This window comes from Anguilla rostrata, chromosome 16 (genome assembly GCF_018555375.3).
Source record: "Anguilla rostrata isolate EN2019 chromosome 16, ASM1855537v3, whole genome shotgun sequence".
NCBI lineage: Eukaryota > Metazoa > Chordata > Actinopteri > Anguilliformes > Anguillidae > Anguilla > Anguilla rostrata.
This window is the reverse complement of record NC_057948.1, coordinates 5786831-5799776: the sequence shown is the minus strand read 5'-3', so window position 1 is coordinate 5799776 and position 12946 is coordinate 5786831. Positions and strand designations below refer to the sequence as shown.

The window sequence follows — 12946 nt, the reverse complement described above, 5'->3', positions numbered from 1 at the left end:
GGAAAACCAGGGCAAAATCAGTGCAATACAATTAATTGTCTCCGCTTGGATGCTCTTTTTTTAATCTTTTCGTCCTTTCATCTTTCTTTTTATCTTTTTTCTTCTTTTGCATGCGCCGCTGTTTTCTGTGCCATATCTCCTCTGCCGTCCTCCCAGCCTGGGTCCTCATAACTTTCTCTCCATCTGGGGATGTTTTGTAACTTGGGGAATTTTGCTCATACGCTCGGCTAATACGCACTGTTCCACATGCCGAGCTAACATATCTATTATTTAACACGCTTCGTCTATAAAGAAAAACATTCATCGCCTGCAGCTCACCTCGGCTTTGGGGAACGCCTGAGCTTCACCGGAGACAGCGTTTGTTCAGAAGCCATTGTGCGTCTGTGTCCTGAACTGCAATTAACTTAAACGGATCAATGTCCCGGGGTCCTCTCTCATAGACTTTAAAGATAAACGGGGAGATAATTCGACTGCGCCGGTCGAATCTCAACGAGCGTCTGTTCAAGTCACACCGGCGATCGCTTTTAGCCTAAAGTAAAGCCAACAGTCGGCCTTTTGTCTGAAGTTAAGCCAGCGATCGAGTCTTAGACTGAAGTCAGAGATCAGCTTTACGTCTGAGGTTGAGCAAGTGGTAAGTCTTAGTTTGAAGTCAAGCCAATCAACAAGTGAAGATACTTCCTCATTAAATTGAACAGTTGTGCTCCAGGATATCTCCAGGATAGCCTCTGATTGGGCAGAAAGTTTGCTTTACCCCTGGTTGAGTGGGGTTAGCTTAGCTCGTCTCCCGGCTGAGGGCAGCGAGTTTAGCCTGGTCCCTGCCGCGGTGGGGTGCTTTAGCTCGGACCCCAGCTTCGTGGGGATAGACTGGCCCCCGGCCTAAGCGGTCTGATAGTTTGTGGCCCCTGGGGCCCCTGGTCTCCGGCCAGCTGATGCGTCGCTCCAGCACCGCCGAGTCGCCGTACCGCCGGAGCCCGTCCCCGGACAGCAACAGCAAGCCGGGCTCCCCGCCGCTGCACTCCGCCTTCCGCCGCTACAGCAGCGACTACGAGTACAGCGGCACCCCCTTCGGCTTCGGCATCCACACGGCTCCCAAGCCCGGGCCCCAGGCCGCCAAGGGCCGGTACACCAACGCCCAGGGCAAAAAGTACGTGGTGTTTTACCTGGACCTGTCCTTCATCTTCCTCCTAGAGCTGCGCCACTGCAGGATGGCCAAGGGCTGCCTGATCGGTCTGCGCTACGGCATGGTCTTCTTCAACCTGCTCTTCTGGGTGAGTCTTCATGGGCTTCTCTGATCTACTCAGCTGGGTGAATGTTCATGGTCTTCTGTCATCCCTACTGGGTGAGCCTTCTCGGCCTTTTGTAATCTCTACTGGGTAGTCTCTCATAGACTTCTGTAATCACTACTGGGTGAGTATTCATGGTCTTCTGTAGTCTAGACTACTGGCTGAATGCTCATGGTCTTCTGAATTCTCTACTGGGTGGATCCGCATGGTCTTCTCCAATCTGCTGTACTAGGAGAATATTCAAGCTCTTCTGTGATCTGCTCCACTGGGTCAATCTTCATGAACTTCTCCAACCTGCTCTACTGGGTAAACCCTCACGGTGCTTCTCCAACCTGCGCTTCTGCGCAAGCATTCATGATGTTCTGCAATCTGCTCTCCTAGGTGTGCCTTCATTGTTTTCTGTAGCGTGCTCTTTTGGGTGACTGTTTGTGGTCTTCTTAAATCTGCTCTTCTGGATGAGTGTTCGTGGCCATCTTTAGAACGGCTGCTTGTAGTCATTACTGACTTTCCACTCTGTTATTTGTTCTGGCTGATGATAGTGAGCGTGCCTGAATGCTGTTTGCCAAGTGTTCACGAGAGTATCATTTTTGTTTCACACCTCAGTCACGCTCTGTGGATTCACTATGGTGGATATTGCCTTATGCTTTCTACTAATGGACCGCATCTTAGAATTCAATGGGTTTTAAAACGTAAGACCACCACTAGGTATGTATTCAATTTGCCATAAGCACAGACCTGTGGTACTTCACAGAACATACCAATGCATTTTTGGCAAACATTTGCCTTTGCCGAAGTGCTGGTTGGAGAGGACCAATCCGCAATATAAACATCTAACATCATTGTCACATGACACCCTGTAGTTCTGCCTCATAGTATTTACAAGTCATTTTGCAAAATTATTACATGTACTTATTTGTGTGTGGCTGACTTCTATCAATAGCATACTGAAAACATAATTGGCACCTTAGGATACATTGCCATCATATTCTCATGGTTCATATTTCATCTTATTTCGTCTGTATGACAAAAATATTGCTTCATACAAATCTTGTTTACAGGTCAAACCTGAGGCTTACTTTAAATTGACTGCCACAGATGAATGCCTTCATTTTTTCAAAATGAGTAAATTGGATCAAGCCACTCTTAATTTTATGTCTATGGTGGAAAATATCTCCAGTTAATTTAAAACCTAAGAATGTCATGTTATTATTGTAACAGAGCAACGGTGCGATTGGATGGGTATTGGACTATATTTTTTTCAGACCTGCCTGCTTTAATTCATAAACCAATTTTCTCCCAGTTTTTACTTTCTCCTGAAGTAAACACAATAAATTTACAGATTTCTTCCGGGAAAAATTAAAACAAACATGCTGGGATAATGATGATACGGTTTGTTTCTGAAGGTGTAGACATCATCTTCAACAGAAAAAGCCAGAACACCCAGAATCATCGCAGTATCTGATGAAAACTGATATTGCAGATCTTTCCTGTGCTCCACGGCTGTATCTTGACATCTTTGGAATCGGTTTCAGCGGGAACCTTTTGGCACAGCGCGCACGCTGCAGCTTGTTCTGCTGTTTTGTCGGGGGGGGGGGGGGGCCCGGTCACACAAATCTGACTTCAAATTTACCTTCAAACGTTTCTTTTTAGTAACTCGGAGTCGGACGCGTCTCTGTCGAACCGAACGCGCGCCGGGCGTCTCTCGAACTCAGCGGCCGCGATCGCCCGTTCCCATCTCTGCTCTTCTCCCTCCTCGCGTCGATCCGTACGGCCGGTTTTCCTGACGCCGATTCTATCGGCCCCCGGGACTCTCGGACGCGTTTTTTTTTTGTTTTCGTTTTTTTCTTCGCGGCGATAGATTTTTAAACGCGGCTCTTCCTCGGCTGGCCGCGTCCGTGCCTCGGCTTCTCGGCCTCGTCTCCGAGCCGTTTCCGTCGGTTCCGGTGCCTGAGTTTCCGTTCACCCGTCCGCTCGCAAGCGCGTTTTTGTCTCGTGTCGGCTTCGCGAGTGGATTTCCTTGCTGAAGTTAATAAAGGCCCTCTGACCTACAGGAGGCGACATAGCTCAGGCGGTAAGAGCGGTTGTCTGGAAGTCGGAGGGTTGCCGGTTCGATCCCCCTGCCCTGGGCGTGTCGAAGCGTCCCTGAGCAAGATGCCTGACCCCTAATTGCTCTGGTGAATGAGAGGCATCAGTTGTAAAGCGCTTTTGGATAAAAGCGCTATATAAATGCAGTCCATTTACCTGCGCAATACAATCCAGCTTCAATCCTCTCGAGGGCAGCAGATTCCCTCTGGGGAAAAGCGTGTCCGCGTGACAGGTGCGTAAGCCACACTCAGCTAACGCGTGATTGGCGGAGTCGCTTTATTGGCCGACCCCGGAGACGGCGGGTCAGCGGACTCGTTTTCCTCGGTCGCAACGGGCCGTGACGGAACTAGAGGCGGTCTGAGATGACGCCCTCGCACAAAATGCGCCGAATCCTGAAATGTCCCACTGAGGTTGTAGCAAACCAGCAACAACAACAACAACAACACCAACACCAACAAAAATACCACCTATGCGCTGGTGTTGCTGTCGCTCTCCAGTAGCACGGATCATAATTCAGGCAGTTCTTAGATTTCAAGATTTCATAAAATAAATGGAACGCAATTCATCTATATATAAACATTGACGGGCTTTGTTTTCCCTCATAAAAAGGCCCCACTGCAGCCAGGGTTTGATTTCCCGCCATGGCTCTCTCTGTATTGTGATCACATCTCTATCTGTGCCCATATCTGTTACGCTGTCTGCTTTCCCCCGTCTGAATAAAGTGGGGGGGGGGGGAAACACACGGAGGGACTGTCTGCTCTCCTTTCTTTAAAAGAGAAAATTAACTGTGGAGTGTTACTCCAGTGTCACAATAAAATGCAGATAAATTACCTGGATAAATTATTCTTAAGCAAATTAATGTATATTTATTATGCGGAGGGTTACTAAATTTGATTTTAAATCAATTATGATCTTTTCTGGCAGAAAATGCAGTACCCCCAAATTATTCATAATTGATAAAAAGCAAAGATAACGCAAAGAAGGCTGTATTTAATAAACAACATGGGCAATGCATTATACTTTATTGTCTAAATTTTTTAAAATTTGTTTATCTTTCCAAAAACATACTTCACACTGCCAGTAATTATGTTAAATAAAAAATTCCAACGAATGAATACATTACTACTACTAATGGTCCTCTCAGTCTTAGAGAGCTGCATTGTGCTCTCCACAACACAAGAACCCTCAGAAGGAACAAGACAAAGGGTTGGCCTTGACAAGTCAGATTATTACAAACAACTAAAGACCAGAGGTATCATTTTTCACTATGCGAGTAATAAGTTTAAAACCAGTGGGACAGTAGTATTAAACCTGGCTGGTAGAGGATGTGAGTGCCTATTGTCTAAATTCACAGTGTGGCAGATGGCCTGGGAGGCCTGTTTGGAGGACAATTGTCAAAAATAACAGTCTGCTGTTTGCTAAACGCCTTTGGAACTTTGGGACCGGGCATCATATGTCACCCTAATTAGCCATGCACCAGTGATGGATTTGTTGTCTAAAGGACTTCCTTTTTCTACTGTAGTAAGAACTTCATGTCTATGGTGACCAGTGTTGGGCAGTAACGATTTACTCAGTAGCGCATTACTGTAATATTATTACTTTCCCCAGTAACGAGTAGTGTAAGGGATTACAATTTCCAAAACAGTCATTATATTACAGTTATTAATCCAAGTAGCGCTGCGTTACTGCATTGCCAGAACGCGATTTGTTTTTTGTCCTAGGTAGGCTTATGATCTTTTGATGACGTGTACGCGTGGCAGGTCAGGGCAGGTCACATCGGCTACTAGCCAAAGAGCTAAACGGAGGATGGAGGATGAGGGAGAGAGGCATACTTTCAACAGCTGGAAGTATTTTCATTATTTTGAGTTTGTCTCAGTCAAAGATGCAAAAAACATTGTCGTCCGTTGTAAACTTTGCACAAGCAGCAAAATGCTTTCAACCACGAAAAATACAACATCTAATTTCTGGAAGCATCTGATACGGCAGCACAGCAATGTGAAACTTGTCGAAAAAAAACACAGACGCTATGTCAGGGCAGAGATAACAAAACAAGAAGCTGGACACGATATCAGCCTAAATGTGGTGTTATGCAACATTTTATGTTTTGTAAAACCATTAAATACTCCTTGCTGCTCTTATGACAGAATATGCAGAAAAACATTGGTTAAAAAGTCGGGAGAGACCGTTGCTTTATTTTTATTTTTTTATATATGTATAAATATATACATATACTGTATCCCATCAGGTTTGAGAGGCTGCAATGTTTGCAGTTATGCAGTTTGGCTGATTGTTGGCTCCTCCTGTAAGGTTAATTATTGTTCCAATAAAGTGGATTCAGTTCTAAAAGGAGCTGGCTAAACAGGTTGTACGTCACTTTTTTGAGATGGGGGGGGGTAGCGAAAGTAATATAGTAATATAACGAGTAACGTAACTAATTACTTTTGATACCAAGTAATAAGTAATATTATTACTTTTTAAAGGAGTAATAAGTAAAAAGTAACTTATTACACTTCCTGAGTAACTTGCCCAACACTGATGGTGACATACTGTATGGTGGAGACTCTTTATGGGGCAGTTAACAGAGTCATGAACACCCCCACACTGGACCTTTTGGCCAAGCACCTGGTTTCATTTGCTGGGAAGCTCATACTTGGCTGCAAATGAATTTTCCAGCAAGACAGTGATCCCAAGCATGCCTAAAAATAAGCCGAGAAATGGCTAACGAACCACTAGCGTATTGTTTTGCCATGGCCACCTCAGCCTCCGGACTTCGGTTCGGTTGTAAATGAGCAGTGTAAATTGAGAAGGGCAGTCCACAAGATCAGACAGAAGGACCCGAAAGACCTTGAAAGATTCAGTACTGAGCAATAGTCAGCCTTCCCCACAATACGCTCGCAAATCTTTTTAAAGACTGTTGAAATCATTTCCTCCTTGTGAGGAGAGAGTGCACAAACATGTGAATATATGTGACACCTATTGTCAGTTAGCAAGCAACTCCCGGTCGGATCTGTGCCGATTCTAGCCCTTGATAATTTTTCTGAAAAGAATTTGAGAATTTAAGAAGATTTGAGAAATGCGTTATTTCGGTTGATTCCACCGAGATAATTATTCAAGTAGAAAATTCTCTATATGATTGTGAATTAACATATAGCTCAGTTCTTGTATTATTCATTTTGTATAGTGTTTTAAATATTTTTCAAGGGGGTGGATAATCCTGGGTGGCACTGTACATGCACTGTCTGGCATTTGGGGAGTTACAAATTTCCAGCATATGTAATGGGGAAGAGGGACATGAAAGGTTTCAATTTTATCAATTACCAATTTCAATGGTAAAAAATGTCAAACTTGTACCCTGACTGAAATCATTTCCATAATGCAAGCATTTAGGCCATACTCCACTCATAATGAAATGAACTCCGGGTAGCAATAGGGCCAGGTAATGTGCCAAACAAACAAATGGTCTAAATCAAATCGGCATAATAATCATATTTCTCGAATGTCAGACTATTGGAGAAACATAGTAAGGAGTCAAATAAGGACTGAAATACCATCAGGCACGGATAAAGTAACTGAATTTTAATGTTCCTGATATTGCTAATGCACATAATGATAACATAAAAAATATATTTAATTGCCCGTCAATTAATTATTTTTCATTTATGGAAATAGAGAATAGCCCTATTTCACTTACCTAAATATTGCAAAATAAAAATCCAGTTTGGCAGACAGTCCCCCAGTGGGAGTGATGAGTGGGAGTGATCAGTGGGTGTGATGAGTGGGAGTGATGAGTGGGTGTGATGAGTGGGAGTGATGAGTGGGAGTGATCAGTGGGTGTGATGAGTGGGAGTGATGAGTGGGTGTGATGAGTGGGAGTGATCAGTGGATGTGATGAGTGGGAGTGATGAGTGGGAGTGATCAGTGGGAGTGATGAGTGGGAGTGATCAGTGGATGTGATGAGTGGGAGTGATGAGTGGGAGTGATCAGTGGAAGTGATGAGTGGGAGTGATGAGTGGGAGTGATGAGTGGGAGTGATGAGTGGGTGTGATGAGTGGGAGTGATGAGTGGGTGTGATGAGTGGGAGTGATGAGTGGGAGTGATGAGTGGGAGTGATCAGTGGAAGTGATGAGTGGGAGTGATGAGTGGGAGTGATCAGTGGGAGTGATCAGTGGGTGTGATGAGTGGGCGTGATCAGTGGGTGTGATGAGTGGGAGTGATCAGTGGGTGTGATGAGTGGGAGTGATCAGTGCACAATCTTTCTCTCCTTCCTGTTTTAATTTCCCCTCCAGCGCAACAAGCCTTGCAATAGGGAAACACAAAATTACTTATTTGAATAATAAACATACATTAATGCAAATGAAACAAGAAATGAATTGCTTAATTGTTATTTAAAATGTAATGCTTGATATAAATATAATAAATCAGGTTGCTATTTCAGTCCTCCGCCACCAGGGGAGCCTCTATTTCGAGCCAACAGCCAAAGTGGGTGACTGGGAATAAACCTATCAGAGATAACTGAAAGAAAATGTTTGTGAGCTCAGTCAGTCTTGTCAATATTACAGCCCCAGTTTCAGGTTAAATCGGTGACACATTACAAAGTTGTACGAATCAGTGGCAAGCAAAAATCGTAGACTGTGCACAGTTCTTTCTCATTTATTTAAATCAATTATTTTTTTTCAGATTAATCAGAGTGGCTAACAGAGCTAAAAGGTTAAGAGCTATTTTAATATCCTTTAATGTCCTGAGACACAAAGTTCCAAAACAACTTCAGTCCATCGGTATGCAAATAGGATACTTCACACTTATCCTCAGCAGCAGTATTATATTGTTTTGCACTCTTAATTAAGTGTCTTAATACCTCTTAATTACTCCATAATTGTATAATGAGTCAGGGGTTCGTGCTTATTTACCAAACGGCTGCTGAATGCAGATTGTCCATGGGGACAGGGGTAGTACTGCCCATTATATACACTGCATTTCCAAAAGTATGTGGACACCTGAACAACACACCATGTTCATTAATATAGAGTTGGCCCCACTTTTACTGCTGTAACAGCCTCCACTTTTCTGGGAAGGCTTTCCAGTAGATTTTGGAACATGGCTCTGGGGATTCGCTTCCATTCAGCCACAAGAGCAGTAGTGTGGTTGGGCACTGAGGTTAGGTGTAAGGCTTGGCTCACAGTCAACATTCTACTTCATCCCAAAGGTGTTTGATGGGGCAGAGATCTGGGCTTTGTGCAGGCCAGTCAAGTTCCTCCCCACAAAACTCAGCAAGTAATTTCTTTATGGACCTTGCTGTGATTGTATGCTGTGATTGAATGTGATTTTATGCTGTAGCATTGAGATTTCCCTTCACTGGAACTAAGGGGCCTAGCCCAAACCATGAAAAACAGCCCTAAACCATTATTCCTTCTCCACCAAACTTTACAGTTGGCACCATTTTGACCAGTACAGTTGGCACTATGCATTCCGCCTTACCCTAATTTGTCCATCACTCCAGAGAATGTGTTTCCACTGCTCCAGAGTCCAATGGCGGTGTGCTTTACACCACTCCAGCCCGCGCCTGGCATTGCACATGGTGATCTTGGGCTTGTGTACGGCTGCTCGGCCATGGAAACCCATTTCATGGAGCTCTTGATGAACAGGTCTGATGCTAATGTTGTTTCCAGAGGTAGTTTGGAACTCTGTTGTGAGTGTTGCAACCGAGGACAGATGATCTTTTACACGCTACACGCTTCAGCACTCAGCGGTCCTGTTCTGTGAGCTTGTGTGGCCTGCTCTTTTATGGCTGAGCTTTTGTTGCTCCTATACGTTTCCACCTCACAATAACCGCACTTACAGTTGACTGAGGTAGCCCTAGCAGGGCAGAAATTTGACAAACTGACTTGTTGGAAAGGTGGCATCCTATGACAGTGCCACGTTGAAAGTCACTGAGCTCTTCAGTACGAGCCATTCCACCGCCAATGTTTGTCAGTGAAGATTGCACTGCTGTATGCTAGATTCTAGGCACCTTTTAGCAGTGCGTGCGGCTGAAATAGTTGAAACCACTAATTAGAAGGGATGTCCACATACTTTTGGAAATGTAGTGTATATACTGTAAATATGTGTATATATATATATATATATATATATATATATATATCATGAAACGCTCACAAAGCTATGTTTTGTTTATCGGGTTGATACCCATTATTATCTGGTCCAATTTACATTACTGATGAGATTTCTTTAGAATAAGTGCAATAATAATGTGCTGATATGTGGATAAATCATATGTATGAAGTACATGTTAAACAATGTCACAGAAAGGCCAACCTGTAATATCAAGCCATTCATATACTGTATATTTTCAATACTGAATATAGTTTTCATTCACTTCCACAGGTTAGTGTTTAAGGCAAACATTTTATATTTTTAAGCTGCATTTCATGTTTTTAAATAAAAAAAATATATATATATATTGTGTACATTTCTACCTGATGTCCACTGCAAATATAAAATAGTACTTGGTACATTTTTGTGATGGAAGCATGTCGGTCTTGTTGGGGTACTACAAATGACAGCTGGAGGGTGGGGCGATCTGTCGGGGAGTGCACTGTAATGGACAGCCCTGAGGCCTGAAAGCCTCATGTCCAGTGAATTTTGTGCATTTATATTCCGGGATGCACAGGTGTTCAAACAGGATAAAATTGTGCCCAGCGGAAGTCTATTTCTTTGGCTCCATTACGGTGAAAGTTCCGTGGAACTTCGATGCATGTCGTTAACTCGAAAAAAGTCCGTTTTTACTCTGGAGCGCTGGAAACGAATTCATATTCGTTCCCCGGACTCGTGCTATTTGCTGCTTATTTCCTTTAAACGCCGGCCTAATTATGTAACACTTTTATTCATATGAAAACAGAATATCTGCTGTCACGGAACAGCTATTTTTCTGTCGCGGGAACGAGGTGCGTGGGCCGCGGCTAAGACGGGCGGTTGGAAAGAGATGAGATTCAATTCCCTGAGCAAACACAGATAAACAGGAATGGAAATGTGAAAGCCTTTACAGTAGCATGGCTGTAATAACAGTAGCTGTGAATAAACAGAACGCGTTTCGCCGCGGCGGCGGCCCGAGGGGTGCCATATATACTTCAGCCCTCCACGACTTGACAGCCCTGAAGGCCCAATGAGCCACAATTAACGGCCTTCAGTAATTAATCTCGTTAGTGCGGTCTTGGCATTTTCACACTGGGAGACCAGTGGGAGAGTGACTAAAGACCTCCCTTCAGAAGTTCTGTTTATTTGCTCTGAAAAGTAGGTCAAAGAGAACGGCAGTCAACTAGAACAGATAGAGTATTGACAGACAGGGCAAGTGGCCTTCTCGGTTTTAATTACACCTTCTATTCAATTAAGTTTCAGTTCCTTTTGTTGATGATGTATATTGAATTCAAGCTTTCGTTCATCAAATTGTCATTCAGAGTCGAGTTGAATGGGAATTTCTGCTGAGCTAAATTGGATAACTATGATTAGTAGATTAATACCTATTTAACTGCATGTGAATCCCCCAAGTCTTCTTGTGTATTCTGAATGAGGAATGAAGATTTCTGCCTATATTAGCGCCTATTCTGACTCCCGGTGAAATGACATTCTGGTTTGTGTCAGAATGAATGAACGATTAATAAAATATGCTCCGGGCGGAGCAACCGCATTTGTGCGGCTAGCTTGCAATTGTGTTCTAACATGGGCCAAGGGGTGAAGAAAAACCCCACTGTGCAAAGTAACAGAATCGAGAATATATCTTTTGGTGAGGACGGTACTGAATCCCTGGCAGGCAGAAAGGTGCTATACCAGAGTATAGGATGCGCAAATTAGCCGGGTTGCAAGGCAAGTCACAGATTGACAGATGCTCAAGACGCATAGATGGGGTGTAAAAAAAAAAAAAAAAGTATGAACTAAAAAAACAAAAAAAAACATTTGAATCAGGGTTTCAACATAATCACTCATAAAAAGAAAAACAATAGGCTTAATTTAATTTAGGACCTTTTATTGCTCCCCATACTAATGGAGACTGAACGAAAACAGATGAATTAACGCAGGTGCTGGGCTGCCGGAGGTCGATCCGATCCCAGCTCAGCGTTAATCCGGTTATGGATCCAGCCTCAGACACAAAGGGTTTCCCTTACGGTGGCTTGTCCTCGATCACGCGGCTCAACTGCAAATGACAGACCACAGCAGGTTCACGTACCAAGCGTCTGAATTTAATATTCTAATGGTGCCGGCAAAATAGACGGCCAGTTGCTTAGAAATGTTTATAATCACAGTCACAATGAGATTACAGGAATAGCCTGCAGGATAAGGAATCGTATGCATACCGTCAGGATCCTAAAAATCAAATACGAAGTTAGAAAAAACACTTTATTGTTTCATTATATTACGTTGGGCTCATTTTAGTGACATGGCACTAGAGCCTGATTAGATGTAGCCTATGGAAACAATACTCAGCAATGTTTTATTTAACCTTGGTCTTTTGCCGAAATGTGGTCATGATATGGGATGGATATTGAATGAACTGCTGGATATTTAAGTAAATGATATGTGGCTATTGCCTGACCTGTCATGTAATGCAAGCAACACTAAGTTGTTCAAAATAAACCACAAGTTTTAGCATTTATAAGTTTACAATTTTTTCCACATTTCACATTAAAAAAATAAATAAAACCATAGAAAATCATGGGACCTGAAAATAATAATGAAAAAATACACCCCCCCATCCTCATGACATGAAGCATCCCTGAGTGAGTAAAAGGAGGTCTTTCCATTGTGTTGTCAAAACTGACATAAATCACATTTTTATCCTAACAGAATAGTTTTTTGGGAGGAAAAATGTCTGCCAGCTGACCACCAGGGTGATTTTCTTCCATCCTTGGTTCAGTACTCTTGGATACGTTGCTTGATGGTGGGAGAGTACATTTCAAGCTGGGATGGATTCCATCAGTATTAATTAGGCCAAAGAAACCTTGTTACCTCTGGAACTCATTTAATCTGCTTTGCAATGGCGGTTCTGAACAGCAACTGGAAGACAGGAAAGTTATGCTTGCCAATGAAATCTTTATATGTAGACTATAAAGGGACAATTTTTGTTTTACGGGTTTAGATTTCGGTATAATATCACATTTTAGAATCCTGGGTTATCTCATGCGTAGTTTGTTTTATTTTTCTGAATAAATCTTGTTTTAAAATATTTTTTAAAACTTTTGATCATGGAAATCTACCACCATTCAAATATTCAAGGGTTATGACACTAATATTTCCTGCAATTGAATCACCTATTACTAGTCTTGTCAGAAAGGAGAACATCCCTTTGAAATACAAATTTGTTGAAGCTACGCTTGTTTAGTTTGATTTAGAATGCTTCTGTTGATATTCTGGCATTGCATTTAATGGTCTGAAACAAAACTGAAAACAAACTGCATGATCTGCTGCTGGGAGATTGTAGACAAAATACTAGTTCTGTCCAGAGGAAAACCTTACTATATCCAAAAAAGGCTTCCTTTAAGACCCTGGAGAGTTCAGCACCTTGCTCAGTCCCCAACTGCTCACTGCAG

General features: G+C 42.9%; 1 protein-coding gene across 2 annotated transcripts in view; it reads left to right on the top strand.

Annotated features, from left to right (window-relative positions):
- Positions 1-12946, top strand: part of tspan4a (tetraspanin 4a) — a 71589-nt gene that overhangs the window by 27225 nt on the left and 31418 nt on the right. Inside the window, exon 2 of one of the 2 annotated variants that reach the window (XM_064312521.1) lies at positions 1189-1268. In XM_064312521.1, coding sequence (XP_064168591.1) covers positions 1206-1268 — 63 coding nt within the window. In that variant the 5' untranslated portion in view covers positions 1189-1205. Of the gene's footprint in view, positions 1269-12946 lie in introns of both variants that reach the window. The other variant, XM_064312520.1, reaches the window with a different exon arrangement.